Source organism: Rutilus rutilus, assembly GCF_951802725.1.
Source record: "Rutilus rutilus genome assembly, chromosome: 13".
Classification (NCBI taxonomy): Eukaryota; Metazoa; Chordata; class Actinopteri; order Cypriniformes; family Leuciscidae; genus Rutilus; species Rutilus rutilus.
The window spans coordinates 5620547-5638601 of NC_140218.1; the positions used below are offsets into that span (position 1 = coordinate 5620547).

Below are 18055 nucleotides of genomic sequence, written 5' to 3' on the forward strand. Positions count from 1 at the left end.
AAAAAAAAAGAAATAGATTTAATAGGGCTCTAAATTTTCTTATTTAACTTTCAATAAATTGCTGATAAATTGTATGAGTTTCATGATTTTAATTAATTACATTACTAAATGTAATGTAACCATTTAAATAGAATTGAGAAAAAAAAACTGTTTCATTATTAGGGCCCTAAAATGTCATTGTTTTTAAAAGTTTTAAGAAATTTTTAGTAAAACTGTACACGTCTCATGATTTCAATTAATTAGATATGTTTTTTGATTAATACAAATGTACTTAAAATGCACAAATCTTGAAAAAAGGCTTAAGTGCGTAATCCAGAAAAATAAACGAAAAAAAAAATGGAACTTGATATTAATATAATGGAATTTTGGATAAACAAATTAAATGGATTTAATAGGGCTCTGAAAAAAAAAACTTTCAATAAATTGATGTTAAACTGTACGAGTTTCATGATTTCAATGAATTACATTTTAATTACTAAATTTAATGTAACAATTTAAACGGAATTTAGATTTTTTTTAAAAATTAATATTATTTGTCTCATTTCTAGCTGCAGATATTTGCTCAACACTTTCACTGTAGTTTCAGCTGTATATGTTGATTTCTGAACCCTTCACAGAGCGATTCCTCGACTCCTCAGGGAAAAGAACGACTCCTGCCAGTTTCCTCCCGTTCGGCGCCGGGCCTCGCGTGTGTGTGGGAGAATCTCTGGCCAGGATCGAGATGTTTCTGTTCGTCAGTCGCCTCCTACAGCGCTTCGACTTCAGTGTCCCATCAGGAGATTCATTACCAGACCTGACGGGCCGATTCGGAGTCGTGCTTCAACCTCAGCGCTACACTGTTCGAGTCACACCGCGACTCTGACCCTGAACTGCAGTTCCCTCTGTTAGACACCAGGTGGCAGCACTGAGTCATTCATCATTTAAAGGGTTAATTCACACAAAAATGAACATTAGCCCATGACCCTCAAGTCATCTTAGGTGTATATGACAATCTTCTTTCAGACGAATACAGTTATATTAAAAAATGTTCTGGCTCTTCCAAGCTTTATAATGGCAGTGAATGGTTGTTTCTGTTTTGAAGTCCATAATAGTGCATCTATCCATGATAAAAGAGCATCTATCCATCATAAAAGTACATCTATCTATGATAAAAGTACATCTATCCATCATAAGTGCATCTATCCATCATAAAAGTGCATCTATCCATGATAAAAGTGCATCTATCCATGATAAAAGTACATCTATCCATCATAAGTGCATCTGTCCATCATAAAAGAGCATCTATCCATCATAAAAGTGCATCTATCCATCATAAAAGTGCATCTATCCATCATAAAAGTGCATCTATCCATCATAAGTGCATCTATCCATCATAAAAGTGCATCTATCCATGATAAAAGTGCATCTATCCATCATAAAAGTGCATCTATCCATCATAAAAGTGCATCTATCCATGATAAAAGTGCATCTATCCATCATAAAAGTGCATCTATCCATCATAAAAGTGCATCTATCCATGATAAAAGTACATCTATCCATCATAAAAGTGCATCTATCCATCATAAGTGCATCTATCCATCATAAAAGTGCATCTATCCATCATAAAAGTGCATCTATCCATCATAAGTGCATCTATCCATCATAAAAGTGCATCTATCCATCATAAAAGTGCATCTATCCATCATAAAAGTACATCTATCCATCATAAGTGCATCTATCCATCATAAAAGTGCATCTATCCATCATAAAAGAGCATCTGTCCATCAAATAAAAAAAAAAAGTGCATCTATCTGTCCATCATAAAAGTGCATCTATCCATCATAAAAGTGCATCTATCCATCACAAAAGTGCATCTATCCATCATAAAAGTGCATCTATCCATGATAAAAGTGCATCTGTCCATCATAAAAGTGCATCTATCCATCATAAAAGTGCATCTATCCATCATAAAAGTGCATCTATCCATGATAAAAGTGCATCTATCCATCATAAAAGTGCATCTATCCATCATAAAAGTGCATCTATCCATGATAAAAGTGCATCTATCCATCATAAAAGTGCATCTATCCATTATAAAAGTGCATCTATCCATCATAAGTGCATCTATCCATCATAAAAGTGCATCTATCCATCATAAAAGTGCATCTATCCATGATAAAAGTGCATCTATCCATCATAAAAGTGCATCTATCCATCATAAAAGTGCATCTATCCATCATAAAAGTGCAAAGCCTGTGTATCGAACACTACCTGTACACATATTATATATTTCAGTATAGTATGCTAGTATGCTGTTAGAAACATACCATTGATCTCTCAAACACAAACTATGTTTCTTCCAACAATTTTACCTTTCGAGTTCTTTTGCTTCATTGGGATGTTATGAAACTTGGTAAAGGTTTTGGCACTTGAAATCTGAACGTAAAAAAAGATATCAACCTGAAATTTGGAGCACAACTTGTTTAGATTTATGGCTTTGATTAACTCAGTTCTAGAGTAAAACATGTTTTGGAAAATAAATGTTTCATATAAAAATAAAACCAGAATTATTGTGCATTTTTCATGACCAAAAACTTTTTAAGTTCACAGTTTTTTTCACTTCAGCAATAATTTGCCAAGCGTCGTCGTCTTTAAAAAGAGATCAAACTTAAGTTGAACATTATCAAACTAAAATATAGCCTACATTCATTTAATTCAAATAATATACATATATTGTGTGTGTGTGTATATATATATTTGACCTTGTGCAAGAAGAAGGTCAAAGGTTTCTGTTCTCTGCATGAAGTAAAGTCTTGTTTTTAACAAATGGATTAAATGAAACAAAATGATTAATTCCATTTAATTTAATCAATCACAAATCATCAGTTCTCTTTAAAGCACCAGTGATTCATAAAACACCATTTACAATCAGTCTCTGTCTCACACACACACACACACACACACACACACACACACACACACACACACACACACACACACACACACACACACACACACACACACACACACACACACACACACTCACTGGGCAAACAGAGATTACAAAGACAGGCTGCTAATTGTGTGGTTTCAGTAAAGCGTTTAGTCTTTAAATGTTTGAATTACACCGTTCACAGCGCCGCACATCAACGTCAAACACACTCTATTGCTCACACTAGAGTGGGTCGTCATAGTAACGCCATGGTAACGCAACAGTGATGCTGGTAACACTGCCAATACTCTAAGATGGAACACAGAACCCCTCTGACAACACTGAACAGCAGCACACCAAACACTCCGATCAGCATGCGTACAAAATAGAGATCATTTCATATCGAGCTTATATATTCATCTGAAGCTACTAGATTTATTCTTATGTATAATTAGATCTATTTCCATATATATCTATATATATCTATGTGTGATGGATTCAACAAATTCTGTCTTTAGGCTGAATGAATCTCACGAAAACGTGAAATAAAAAAGTTAGAATCATGTACAGTAACAGTTAAATGTTATTTTGTGTGTATTTATATATATATATATATACACATTTTTATGATATTTTTCACATTTTCTTCTCTGAATGGTCATTATCGTGATTATTATTGTTGTGTTTTCTTTAATTTTCATTATTCTCAATAGATATTCATTATAAATACAATGACTTTTTAAATTTGAATCTATATATTAGAACAAATACTGTCATGATGTACCGATATTATACATTGCAAATATAATTTTTTCGCATGACAGAAACGGTTAAATGTGCTTAATTGTCATGAAATGAATGCAGAAATTGGGGTGTTTTCTTAATGCAAAATATAATTTCTTATTTCTACCATTTGATTTCGGCATGAAATGTGATCTTCGTGAGATTCACCCGCCTGCGCGTCGTAAATGAACAATGTCGTTTCAATGTCTGACATAAAGACGTAAACAAATGCTATTAGAAAAGCACAATAAATGGAGAACCGAAGCAAAAGTCATGTCCTGAGGTGTCGTCTTGATTCTTTGTTAGTGGTTTGCGATGCAGCATCTGTTTTGGCCAAGCTGGTGTTCTGGAGAAACGGTTCCTTCAGGTAATGACGCGCACGTGTTCTGCATTACCCACAATTCCATGGGAAGGGCGTTTGTGTATGTTGTTTTAGCACAACTGTCGGTGTTCTTTTCAAAAACTAATGAGCAAAAGCAGCAGTCGGACTGTCAAGAGAGAGAGTAGGAAAGAAGAGGAGCGTTTAAGGGTCCGTTCCGCTCGTCCAGTCAGAACATTGTCCACTCTATAGGGTGTGTCTTCAGGTCGCCTTGTGCAGAGCAATTCTTTTTTCACTACGAATGGCCAAAAATCAAACAAAAGTGTTGCATTATAGGTCATATTAAACATTTTAATGCATAAATTAGGAATGAAATTATGCTTCGATGGCATGTTTCTTCCTCCATTGCATGATGGGCCAAATCAAAGGTCATCACAGGCCAACTTTGGTCTGGTTTGGGCATCTCTGATCTAGTGTATCTGTCAACAGAAACAGACACACTACCGGTCAAAAGCGAGGAATAATTAAGATTCATAAATGTTTTTGAGAAGTCTCTTCTGCTCACCAAAGGCTGCAGTATTTGATCCAAAAAAAGAGAGAAAAACCAGTAAAAATTGTGAAATATTTTTACAAATTAAATCAGCTGTTTTCTATGTGAATATATAGTGAATTGTAATTTATTCCTGTGATCAAAGCTGAATTTTTAGCATCATTACTCCAGTCTTCAGTGTCACATGATTTATTTTGTTGCTGATTTGATCTTAGTTATTCCGAAGTGTACGGTAGTGTGTGACCCTAAGACCACAGATGCGTCAGCTTCTAATGTCAGTCTGTACAGTTGCTCTCACAGAGCGTCACTGATTTTAAGATCTACAGTCTCACACTCGTTTATGCACTAGGTCAGTCGGTTTCCATTGCAATGACGACCGTGTCAGTGGGCGGAGTCACAGATGAGACAGGCCACGCCTCTTTCCCGCCCCCGTCGTCTGGCATCTGTCTGGCTCTGGCCGAACAATCTGGACTATCGTGAAGAAGAGTGTCATCCGTCCCAATGGCCGACTCTGCCGGTAAGTGTCCTCCTTCTTCCTCCTCCTCCTCATCATCCTCTTCTTCAGGTTCCACCCGGCAACGGCAAACCTCGATGCCAGAGTCGCCAGTCAGCCGTCGCTGCTGGAAGTGCGTTTGGTCGACGTCCAGGTCGCTCACGGCGGAGTCACGGCGCTCGGGTTCGACGCCGGGAGAAAACAGAGCGGATCTGGGCGGAGACTGAGGGGGCGGAGCTACAGGCTCCTCCCTCTTCTCCTCGGGACGAACGCCAAGCGGATCGGAGATCGCGAACAGGTGAAGAGACGAAGAGGATGAGATCGAAACGCTGGTGATATTCTTCGACGTCGGGCTGTTAGTATTGTTTGCATCACAGATGTTGTTAGTATTAATGGTTTGGGATGCATCTAATATGTCAGTAACGTTATCTGTGCTACTAGTGTTGAGGTTCTTCACCGGTTTCGTGTTCCCATTGCAGTCCAAGGGGGCGGAGCATGGAAGCCCCGCCCCCTTGGGGCATGGTAGCTCCGCCTGCACGACCTCGATTGGTGATTGGCCACTTTCGTTAAATGGAACGCTTTCGTTGTGCATGACTGCGGCGTGGGCGTGGCCAGACTCGCTGAGGGAGGGCGTGGAGGCGTGGCTTGTGTCGGTCTCATCCGTGAGTTGGGCTGACGAGGGGGAGGAGCTACAGGGTGATGACGGACAGCAGGAGTCACATGAGCAGCTGGTGTAGTTGTCGGAGCTCTGGGATGACATCATGTGACTCGGGCCCGGGTGGGCGGAGCCTCGTGGGTAGGCCACGGAGCTGTAGGGAGGGGGGGGTGTGCTGGGCTGGGCTGCTACTTCCTCATAGGATGGCAGTTTAAGTGAGGCGAGGAAACCTGCCAATGAGAACTCAAGATTAATATACTTCGTTTACCTTTGTGCACGTTTTCATTTAGACTCTTAAAGGGCTCGCACACCGGACGAGAAGCGCAGCGTCGCGTCTAGAACAACTCGAGGTATCGCACATTTTCTCCGTTTATGGCCAGCAATATTGCTATGTTTAAGGACATTATGAAATTAAGATGTTATTGTTATGTTATGACTGTACTGTACAATTAAATACAATCGTTGCTGAGTCAGCAGTCTGAACACTTCACCTCAGGACGTCCATTAACGTATTGAGAATTAATTAATTGAGAATCTCACCTGAAAATCCAATAGCTTTCATCCATTCAAACAAATAATCTTACAAACAGAAACAGCATTATTTTTCTGACCCCCACTGGCAGATAATTTTGCTTGTTTAAAGCAAAAACTCACTTAATTTTTATTTATTTCCCCAGAAAACAGGACATAATATCTTATGTCATTTTACTCGTCTAGTAAATGCATCTTGATTTAAGAATTTTTAGATATTTGGACTGGAAACAAGACAAAAATATTAAGTAAGAAAAGCATTTTTTGAGTTCTTACTGAGGTCAAACATGGAGGACGGGTAACTGCACGCCCCATGATAGGCCATGAGGTTGATCTCTCTCTGTCTCTGCTGCTGTTGGACTCGCTGCTTCGCCTGCCGGTGACGATACGCACAGCAACAGCTGAACAGGATTAGCACACTCCACAGCAGCCAAAACCCTGAAACACAAGCAACAATCCTTAAAGGAGCAGTTCGGCTTGAGGGTGGTTAAATCATGCACTTTTATGATGGATAAATGCACTTTTATGATGGATAGATGCACTTTTATGATGGATAGATGCACTTTTATCATGGATAGATGCACTTTTATGATGGATGGTTGGATGCACTTTTTTGAGTTTCAAACTGTTGGTTGCAATCCACTGCCATTATAAAGCTTGGAAGAGCCAGGACATTTTTTTTAAATAACTCTGATTGTATTCGTCTGAAAGAAGAATGTCATATAGACCGAGGATGACTTGAGGGCGAGTAAATCATGGGATAATTTTCATTTTAGAGTCAACTACTTTAAAGAATTAAGGCCTCACTAGCAACGTTTCCATTCAATGTTGTGAATTTGACTTATTTGCGAATAAAGCAACATTTGCATCCCATTTGTTCAAGAGAACAAAATCGTCACTTCCTGGGAAATTATAAAATATCTGTTGTAAAATTAGAAGCTGCTAAAAATTTGCCTCTTTTTTCCTACATTTTCCATACATTACAAAAATATATATATTTTTTCTTCTTTTTAAATTCGAATATCTCAAAATGTACATAAAATTTGGTGGATGAAAACAACTATTTATGTAGAATGCTAATCATTCGTTCAGTCATATATCGTCACACAAACCTGAATATATTCCGTGATGTTTTGTGCACGTACTGTAGGCCATGTTTGGCTTTTCTAAATGCTGAATCTATTGATGTTTTTGAAAGCAGACTTAAGACTCTTTGAATAAGTTTGTCATTTTAGATGTGATGATTTTTTATTATGGTCTTTTATGCAATTTTCTTTTTCAAATTTCTTTTTCTCTGTACAGTCCTTTGGTCTACCTTTGAAAGTGCGTTAAATAAAGCTAAGTGCGTTATTGCTTTCTGTTAAAAGCTGCTTGAAACCAACAATTGTTGATTGACAAGTGAGTAGGCGATCCACAGGGGCAGATAAAGTCACATCGTCATTTACACATGATTAATGGACTAATAAAGATGACAGAATCTATTGTATTGTATGTAATGAGTAATCAGTTGTACAGTATTTTAACAGTGTTTGTATATTTAGGGCAAGACAATATATGCAAAAACTTTGTTCTTTCAGGCACTAGCATTTTGGCCTATTTTGCTTCTATCTATGTCTTCTTTCAGAGTAAAATTCAAAAAGTAAAAAGGGGAAAATATCATACATACAAATTTAGGTGTTTTATCGCACTTTATCTATTTGCATCTGTAGATTTCAATTACAATACATATCTTTGAAGAGTTTGTCCTCCACTTCAGCAGCACTTACAAACACCACAATTTACAGATTTATCCCTGTCTATATTCTGAAGGTTTTTACTGAAGGGTTTGTTCATATATCACTCACACTGATTTATATGACATTTTATTCCTAATTTTTTTTTTTTTTTCGGGCTTTTACAGTATTTTCTGATTTATGCAGTGATAAAAAGAGATATTCAAAATCCCCTCTATAAAAAACTTTAACTCTAATATGTCAACAAAATCAAAAAAGAAATTTGATCCTGGCTTTAACCAATGTTCAGATTTATAATCTGGAGATTTATGCAAACGAGTGCATACTTAATTAGATAGTGCCTCATTTGCTTATTTAAACATAACATCTCAGAAAACTTAACAAGTGTCTTAATATACTGTTAATTAATAAACTGGGTAAATATGGTGATATATATTAGTTCTAATTTTTACCCTATTCTTAACAGGAACATTTCAACCCAAAAATGAATCAACATGCAAGATTCTAAGAAAGAAAGTCGTACGGGTTTGGAATGACATGAGGGTGATTAAATGACATAATTTGCATTTTTAATCCAGTTTACAGGGAACATTGTCAAAGTTTTGAACAAACGCTCTTCCAGGAACGTTCATATTTAGCCTTTAATAATGTTCTCAAAACAGCACAAAAACATTATTTATACATCATTTACAGAATCCTTTTTTTCTGAAACCTTTTAGTTGCATGTTTGTCTAATATTTTTTAAATGTTACTACTTGTTTCAGAACGTTCAGAGAACATTCAAAAGTAACATTCCCATAATGTTTGAAGAATAAAAGAATAAAATAGAATGTTGACACATTTCCTATGCATTCTAATACTACCGTATAGAACCTAATACTACAGTAAGCACAAAAACAAATTATACTTCATTTATGAAAAAAAAAAATACAAAATCTGAAACGTTTTAGTTGAATGTTCATGTAACATTTTTTCAGGGAACATTCAAAAGTAACGTTCCCAACATGATAAAAAGGAATGTTCCCCTGTAGTCAATAACTTTATCCCTTAAAACTCATTTTTGATCACAAAAATTAGATATTGAAAAGTTTTTTCCTTGAAAATAATTTCTTAAAATATCTTGAATGTAACTCGACACCCTTGCCTCATTTAGTATTCACAGTTCTATGAATATGCAAATTAGCCCCGCCTCCACTCACTCACAGCAGCTCAGAGATCTACTCTGGTTACCTTAGTTACAAGGTAGTTTGTGACATCAGAAACACCAGCGATATCAAACCGCGTTTTTTGTTCTCTGTAATTTTAACGAGAAAATACTCAGCAATGATGTTGACTTATGAATTTGCACATGGTTTATCTTAAAGCATATAAAAAAAAACACCACAAAGACACATAAACAACATTAAAAACTTGATTTTTACCACAGGGGGACTTTAATGTTCGCATAACCAAGATAAAAAAAAAAAAAAAACATTTAAAAAATTGACCGTTAAAAGAAAATTCTGAAAGAACTTAATGGTTCACTAAATGTTCAATTTTTTTTAGCTTTGATGAATATTTACAGTAATTGTGTATGTGTACTTAAAGGTTCGCATTACCAAGATTTTTTTTTGTTCAGAGAACATTCGTAAATAACAAAATGATGTATTTTTGTTAGCTGGGATGAATATTGACAGTAATTGTGTGTGTGTTCTGGTTAGACAGAGGGACTCACACCACAGCTCATAGTAGTATGTGCAGCAGCCGGTCTCCTGGCAGCAGTGTCCGGTCTGGCAGAGGTATCCGCTGGCGCTGTTAGTGCCGGGACAGTAGCGCGGGCTCCCCAGGAGAGGCAGGGTCCCTGAACTGTGGTACTCCATCCCCTGCAGCAGCGCGTGACGCCACCGAAACACTCGGTCCCCCTCTTCCTCCAGAACTGCTGCTATGGGGCATTCAGAGCCCGCAGAGTCTGGCAACAACACATCAAAAAGAGAGAATGCCATTTTAAACAAGTGCACAGAAAGCACAATCTTTGAATCATTAAAAAAAAAAAAATTAACATGAACTCAAAATTAGACCACGTGTTCTTTCTAAATAAAGACCCTGGACCATAAATACATTGTATGGGTCAAAATTATTGATTTTTTCTTTTATGCCAAAAATCATTAGGATATTAAGTAAAGATCATATTCCATGAAGATATTTTGTAAATTTCCTACCGTAAATATATAAAACATGTATTTTAGTGAGTGAATGCAGCACAATTGCCAACATAAATGAACAACTTTAAAGGCGATTTTCTCAATGTTTCGATTTTTTTGCACCCTCAGATTCCAGATTTTCATATGATCTATAAATCTATAAAATTGACCCATGTGACTGGTTTTGTGGTCCAGGGTCACATATATTCCTGGTCTAATTGTGAGCGATTCATTTGTTCATGGAATTGTAAACAAAAACAAGTTTTCATGATATTTCATCGCAATACTTCTTCTTAAAGTCCCCCTGTAGTCAATAATTGTATCCCTTAAAACTCATCTTCAATCACCAAAATGACATATTTAATTTTTCTTTTTATAAAATTAAAATAGCCTTAAAATATCTTGAATGTAACTCGACACCCTTGCCTCATTAAGTATACGTGGTTCTATGAATATGCAAATGAGCCCCGCCTCCACTCACTCACTCAGCTCAGAGATCCACTGGTTGACGATCACACGTTGATCTGATTGGTTACAAGGTAGTTTGTGATGTCAGAAACACCAGCGATTTCAAAGCGTGTTTTTGAGACTGTCTTTGGTTCACTGCAGTTTTAAGGAGGAAATACTCAGCAATGGTGTCGACTTATGAATTTACACATGCTTTGTCTTAAAGCAGATTAAAAACACCACATAGACACATAAACAACATTAAAAGCTGGATTTTCACCACAGGGGGACTTTAAGTGATCTAAATTTATTTATTTGTATTTATGTATATTTGTATATATTTATTTATGTATGTATTTATAACCCGTGACGTTAAACTCGGAGCGGTTCGTAACTCGAATTTATGCGTATCAATGGCAACACTGACACCGAAATGAATCTGCAGCCGTCAGGTGCTACAGGTCAGTGCTCTTTAAGTTCTCTGTGTTCATTATTATTGTAATGTTATGTGCTTTGAAACATGAGCTAGTTTAACGCCGTCTCTCGTCTCGTGACGCTTTGTTCCTGTGTTTGGAAGAAGGCGTGGCTTTGGAGGCGCTCATGCTTTCAAAGCTAACTTGCTATTGCTAGCCGCTCCCAAAAAAATTGCCTATACCCTACCTTTAAAGTATCTGGTCTTTAATAATGTTCTCAAAACATTACCACGACAACATAATTTTTTTTTTTAAATGTTACTACTTGTTTCAGAATGTTCAGAGTAACATTCCCATAATGTTCGCAAAATGCTAAAATGGAATGATCAAGATTCTTCCAGTAACAATAATAGAGTGTCCATTCAAAGTAATCTGGCCTTTAAATACGTTCTCACAAAAACACTATTAATGGAACTTTTTTCTGAAAGGTTTTAGTTTCGTCTAGCTTTAAAAAGAAATTAAAAAAAATTCAAAAGTAACATTCTCATAACGTCTGCAAAATGTTAAAATGTAATGTTCCCCTTATGTCAGTATAACCAAGAATAAAAAAAAAACTGCAGAATGATTAATTGTAAGGGTAGAAAAAGATGGTCATGTGAAACTAAATGAATTGCCAATTGCTTTCGGACATTATGAGAGGACTTATAATATGGACATAAACAAATCTATATCTCACACACAGGTGTTGTAAGTGTCTTTACCTGGTGAAGGACACAGGTGTCCATATATGCTGTCAGGATCATCTATAAATGAGAAGGGGGTGAAAAAAACAAACATAATAGTCAACCACTGCTGAAATAAACTGCATTTTTCCCCTCTGAACTCTTATAAGCGCAAACAGTGTTTTAAGTAAAGGTGTACAAGAGAGATGCATGCGTGTGTCGTATTAAGTGTGCAATGCATTAAATGTGTTCAGATGTTATTCTGCATGTGCATGTGTGCAATCAAACTTTAAACATTAAAGCAACAATTGTTTGCAAATGAAAAAGATTAAACAGGCCCAGGCAGAAGCGTTACAGAATACACACACACACACACACACACACACTCAGTGATGCTTTATGCACCTGCAGCAATAATCATCACACATCCGTATCGATTATAAATAAATGCACCAACCTTACTAAACGCGGTGAGTGATCAGTGATGCTCGATGTCGCTGGTGTTATTGTAGCAAACGGCCTTTAATGAAAGTCGCTTCTCTTTCTGATTCGCTCATTTTTTCTGATTCTGCACCGACTGTCTCTCTCCGTCCGCCATTTCCACCGAGAGCTCCAGCCGTCACATCACAAACGACACACGAGCGAACCGGGATTTCATTACGACAAAACGAACAGCGCACACAAACCTTTACTACTTACGCATATGTTACACTCAAATGTAAAATCTCATTTTTTACAACAGACGGCGCGAGACTGCAGACATATATAATGCCAGGAACGTTCATCGGATCTGATGCTGATTGGCTCGAGGCGGCAGGATGCAGACCAATCAGAGCACACCTGGGTTTCGCCTAGCAACAGCTGGTAAGATGGTGAGACCATAGATATGTATAGGTAAAAATATACATACAGGTAAGACTGCAGGAATTAGCATGATTCTGTATGTGAACGTATCAATAGTGAAACTATTATGCGATCATGTTAAAATCCTGGTTTACAGTTTCATGTAATACTTGCCGCGACAAAGAAACATAATTCCATCTATAAAACAAGGAAAGGTTCATTAGAACATTGCCTATAACGTTCTGGCAGGTTTCTCTGAACAAACATTCTTCGTTCGTTCAGTAATTTGGTAATACTTTATCCCAGCGGGCACCTTGATATTAATTTGACGACGTCAAAAGTTAGTCAAGACTTGATCAAGATACTTCATATTATTTTAAGTTCAGTTTGAAAGGCACTAAGGCAGTGTCTTCCAGTGGTAATTTGGTGAAAAGAGAAAGTTAATACCCACACTGAAATTGGTTTATCGATATGCAGGTCAATATGTTTGACATTAAGTTTACATCAAATCAATGTCATGGATTGGTTTTGATTAGAATATTTGACCATTTTTTGACGTTGATTTTGACATGAATTTTATGTCTTTTCAACATCAATTGCCCACTGGGTTTTACAGTCTCCTTGTTATGTTACATGTACTTACCATAGTAATAACAGTAAATTATGCATAATTACATGCAACTAACCCTCAACCAAACCCAAACCCTATAGTAAGTAGCCTACATGTAGTTTAATAATAATAATATTACTCAGTACTTAAATATATAATTACACTGTAACAATGACACCTTAAAATAAAGTGTAACCAGTTATTTGGCATTTAATAATGTTCTTAAAACGTTTTATACATCATCCATGGAACTATAGTTGGACGTTTTTTTAAATGTTGCTCGTTTAAGAACGTTCAGAAAAACGTTCAAAAGTAACGTTACAATAATGTTTGAAGAATGATCAACTGGAATGTTCCCTTAACATTGGCATAACAACAACAACAACAACAACAACAAAAGATGATTTAAACGTTTTCATAACTTAATGAGAATGTTAGCGAAATTGTTATTTTATTTTTTTTGCACGTATTTGCGAGTCTGTTTTGTATGGAAGCTTGTTTCCGCCACAAAATAAAACATTTGAAAAGATAACTGCGACTTTCTATTTCACTTTATCTTTTATCTGACTTTATTTCTCAGAATTGCGAGATATAAAGACAGAATTGCGAGATATAAAGTCAGAATTGCGAGATATAAAGTCAGAATTGCGAGATATAGTCAGAATTGCGAGATAAAGACAGAATTGCGAGATATTAAGACAGAATTGCGAGATATAGTCAGAATTGCGAGATATAAAGACAGAATTGCGAGATATAAAGACAGAATTGCGAGATATAAAGTCAGAATTGCGAAATATAGTCAGAATAGCGAGATATAAAGACAGAATTGCGAGATATAAAGTCAGAATAGCGAGATATAAAGTCAGAATAGCGTGATATAAAGACAGAATAGCGAGATATAAAGACAGAATTGCGAGATATAAAGTCAGAATTGCGAAATATAGTCAGAATAGCGAGATATAAAGACAGAATAGCGAGATATAAAGACAGAATTGCGAGATATAAAGTCAGAATTGTGAGATATAAAGTCAGAATTGCGAGATATAAAGTCAGAATTGCGAGATATAAAGTCAGAATTGCGAGATATAAAGTCAGAATTGCGAGATATAAAGTCAGAATTGTGAGATATACCCCTGGTTTCACAGACAGGGCTTAAGACTAGTCCTAGACTAAAATGTAAGTCTGAGCTGTTTCCACTGAAATAAACTTGCACTGACTGATCTTAAAAATATATCAGTGCCTTTTTAGTTTTAAGATGCACATCGGTAATGTTTTTTTCTAAGCATGTTTATAAAAATTACTTAAATGTACTAATTGATCTATGGTCTAATCCTGGCTTAGTCTAAGCCCTGTCTGTGAAACCGGGCCATAAAGTCAGAATTGCGAGATATAAAGTCAGAATTGTGAGATATAAAGTTCAATTCTAAGAAAAAAAAGACAGACATTTTTTTATTTATTTTTTACCTCAGAATAGTTTATATCTCCCAATTGCGACTTTATTTCTCAGAATTGCGACTTTATATCTCGCAATGGCGACTTTATTTCTCTCAATTCTGACTTAATATCTCGCAATTGTGAGAAAAAAAGTCACAATTGTGAGATAAAAAGTCTCAATTATTATTATTTATTTATTATTCAGTGGCGGAAACAAGCTTCCATAGTTTTGCATGTATTACAATCACTGCAAAAGAACCAAACCATGATGTTGGCCACTAGAGGGACTCACACAGACCTGTTTTTCACACAGACCTGAGTTCATTACACTTGTTTGATTTGCATCCTACAGTTCTGTGAAATCAGAGTTTATGTGGTAGTATATTTCAATAAAGCTTTTCAAGATTATGATGCATGTACCAAAATAATGGACCAACTCGTTCTGATTTGTCAGAACTTCTCAGGAAGTGGAGACTGTGGCGTAAAGAAAAGTATCTTGAATACTTCTCTTTTTCTCTCAGCTGTCCATCGGAGCGAGTGAACGGAGAGAAAGAGGAGACGGAGAGCAATGGCTTCAGATGTGATGTGTGGTTTTCTGCTCTGCGCTGGACTTCACTTCGTAACCGGTCTGAACAACAATACGAGTTCATTTAGGCTGATTTTCATAAGTCAATAAAACATCCTGCTATTCCAGTGGTTAGTGTTTGTGCAGTACTTCTGCTCTTATTTTTGTACAAAAAAATGGGTAACTCTTTATAATATTGTTCCTACATTAATAACTACACAGGAACAAACGAGTAACGCACTATTAACATTTTAGTAACTACTAACTAACAATGAACTCTGATTAACAAATCAGCAAGTAATAGCGCTCAGCTGAATGTGGTGGTTCACTATTAGCTAATCAATAACTGCTATTATTCACACAGTACCTCACTGAAGACTACTAAGAACTACTATATACAGGTTCATAATTAATATTAATGCATAATGTATGATATAAGGTAACGGTAACCCATTAGTAATTAATAAAGTGTTACATTTTTGTAAAGGAACTACTAATAATTTAGATCAGTATCTAAAGTGAAGATCATAGGAACACAGTAGTAATGACTAAAGTGTTTCCAAATCCATCAGAAGGAATTACTATTCAAAATCGTACAAAAATCTCAAAAGCTTATAATGACTTCAGTCAATATTAGAGAGTTATCATGTTTTTCACTTTAGATACTGATCCAAATTATTATTAGTTCCTATTTAACACTTGAGTCATTACTGAGTCGTTACCGTTACCCTTTATTATACATTATGCATTATTCATGGTAATTATGAACCTGTATAGTTCTCATTGAGGTATGAAAGAATAGCAGTTATTGATTAGCTAATAGTGAACTACCATATTCAACTGAGCGCTATAACTTACTAATTTGTTAATCAGAGTTTCTTAAAAGTAGTTACTAGAATGTTAATTCTGACTTTTTTTTTGCCATTTTGAGTTTCTCGCAATTCTGACTTTATTTTTTATAATTTTGAGTTTATATCTCAGAATTCAGATTTTATTTCTCGCAATTCACACAATTTCTTGCAATTCAGACTTTTTTAGTTGCAATTTTGAGTTTCTATCTCAATTCAGAATTTATTTTTTGTCATTTTGAGTTTATATCTTGCAATTCAGACTTTTTTTTGTTGCAATTTTGAGTTTCTATCTCAATTCAGACTTTATTTCTGGCAATTCACACAATTTCTTGCAATTCAGACTTTTTTAGTTGCAATTTTGAGTTTCTATCTCAATTCAGAATTTATTTCTCGCAATTCAGACTATATTTCTTGCCATTTTGAGTTTATATCTCACAATTCAGACTATTTCTCGCAATTCACACAATTTCTCGCAATTCTTACTTTTTTTGTTGCTATTTTGAGTTTCTCTCACAATTCTGACTTTATTTTTTGTAATTTTGAGTTTATATCTTGCGATTCAGACTTTATTTCTGGCAATTCACACAATTTCTTGCAATTCAGACTTTTTTAGTTGCAATTTTGAGTTTCTATCTCAATTCAGAATTTATTTCTCGCAATTCAGACTATATTTCTTGCCAATTTGAGTTTATCTCACAATTCAGACTTTACTTTTTGCTATTTTGAGTTTATATCTTGCAAATCAGACTTTATGTGTTTGTCTGCAGGAAGAGATTGTTTCTTCTACTATGGCAGACGTGAGAAACGGACGATCTGCTCAGGTAAGTGTGCGCAGCTTTTGGACACACACCTAAATGAATGTTTTTCATGATTTTTAAAACCGTTTGATTTAAATGCTTAAAATTGTAGCCAAATATAAGATGTGCATACACAAACTGCAAAAGGTGTGTTCTTCCTCAGTATTTTTGTTTTGTTTACCAATACAAATAAATAAAAAACCAGATGAAGTCTAGTTTATGGTTAAAACAATGCAAAAAATTGTCAGTGCGCTCAGAAAAATAAATGTAATTTAAAGGGAAAACAAGGAATCCACTGGCAGATATTTTTAATTTTTTTCCAGCATAGTCACATTCAATTTTGATATTTTTTTCAGTAAACAACACTTACAGTAATATTATAAGTAATTTCACTTCTCCAGTAAACGCTTCTTTATTTAAGAATAATTTAAGTTATTAAATTTAATAATTTGTATGTCCATATGTCAGAAATATAATTGTGTGTGTGTGTTTATTATCTCTGCAGGATGATGTCACATACACTCATCTGTAATCTCCAGCCAATCTCACACACAGATCCCTGCAGATCAACACTGAGGAGGACACCGTTTACGCAAGTGTGCAAAAAGATCAAACGTGACACGCTTGCCAAAAACACACATTTTCAGTCGGGTTATTGTTTTATAATCATTGCAAAGGCGTTTACATTAACAGAATTTGCTTCATGCTGTGTTTATCCTACTTTAGAGCCATAATTTACATTTTGTTAAAATTGTCTGTTAAATTTCTCTTTTCTAAGACATTTTTTTGCATTTTGTAAGATGATTGCGCAATTACGTTTCATTCAGTTCGATTTAATGTGTCTCTTAAATACAGTAATACAGGCTGTGTTCTTCGTCTGGAGTGACTGTAGTGGCTACACATTATGTTTGTGAAAAATAGTTCAAATCAAAGTTATTGCTTAAATGTTTATCGAAATGTCTATCTCTCAAAGAGAAAAGACAAACAGCAAGTTCTGATTGTAGATTCTTGAAGAAACTTGCAGAATTATGACAAAAATAGACAAAAAAAAGTATTTTGTGCAGGATTATTATTATTTGTCACTTGAAATAAAATAAAACAAATTTGAACTGAAATACATAAAAAAAAAATAATAATAAAAAAAAAATTATATATATATATATATATATATATATATATAAAACCAACAACCTTAAACTTATTTTATTTCAGTAAGTT

The 18055-nt window shown here is 35.3% G+C and overlaps 2 protein-coding genes and 1 long non-coding RNA gene across 5 annotated transcripts in view; 2 read left to right on the forward strand and 1 right to left on the reverse strand.

The window, feature by feature from the left end:
* The window catches only part of cyp17a2 (cytochrome P450, family 17, subfamily A, polypeptide 2), a 15497-nt gene extending 14446 nt beyond the window's left edge, over positions 1-1051 (forward strand). For both annotated transcript variants that reach the window (XM_084427761.1, XM_084427762.1), the window contains exon 8: positions 618-1051. In XM_084427761.1, coding sequence (XP_084283887.1) covers positions 618-862 — 245 coding nt within the window. In that variant the 3' untranslated portion in view covers positions 863-1051. The remainder of the gene's footprint in view (positions 1-617) is intronic.
* A 145-nt stretch (positions 1052-1196) lies between these two features.
* On the reverse strand, positions 1197-12334 carry LOC311302130 (uncharacterized protein). 2 transcript variants are annotated; one of them, XM_084427760.1, is made up of 5 exons: positions 12195-12334; positions 11777-11818; positions 9690-9923; positions 6519-6680; positions 1197-5941 (listed from the first exon to the last, which is right to left on the reverse strand). In XM_084427760.1, the coding sequence occupies exons 3-5, from the start codon at positions 9832-9834 to the stop codon at positions 4914-4916; spliced, it is 1335 nt and encodes a 444-aa protein (XP_084283886.1). In that variant the 5' UTR covers positions 9835-9923; positions 11777-11818; positions 12195-12334; the 3' UTR covers positions 1197-4913. The 2 variants fall into 2 exon arrangements, with proteins under 2 accessions (XP_084283886.1, XP_084283885.1); XM_084427759.1 differs by lacking the exon at positions 12195-12334 and having other exon boundaries at positions 11777-11917.
* Positions 12335-12467: 133 nt separating this feature from the next.
* LOC311302133 lies at positions 12468-17961 on the forward strand. The gene is made up of 4 exons (XR_014629535.1): positions 12468-12601; positions 15146-15250; positions 16808-16861; positions 17343-17961. It is a non-coding gene; the product is annotated as an uncharacterized lncRNA (long non-coding RNA).
* Positions 17962-18055: the final 94 nt, after the last annotated feature.

Bases quoted from the DNA above. Each gene is read 5' to 3' on its own strand.
- LOC311302130 (XM_084427759.1), bottom strand. From the start codon at position 11,852: ATGTTTGTTTTTTTCACCCCCTTCTCATTTATAGATGATCCTGACAGC. The intron at 6,681-9,689 runs GTGAGTCCCTCT...CTTGTGTTTCAG, and splicing joins ATACTACTATGAGCTGTGGT to GGTTTTGGCTGCTGTGGAGT. The intron at 5,942-6,518 runs GTAAGAACTCAA...TCTCATTGGCAG, and splicing joins GTCCTCCATGTTTGACCTCA to GTTTCCTCGCCTCACTTAAA.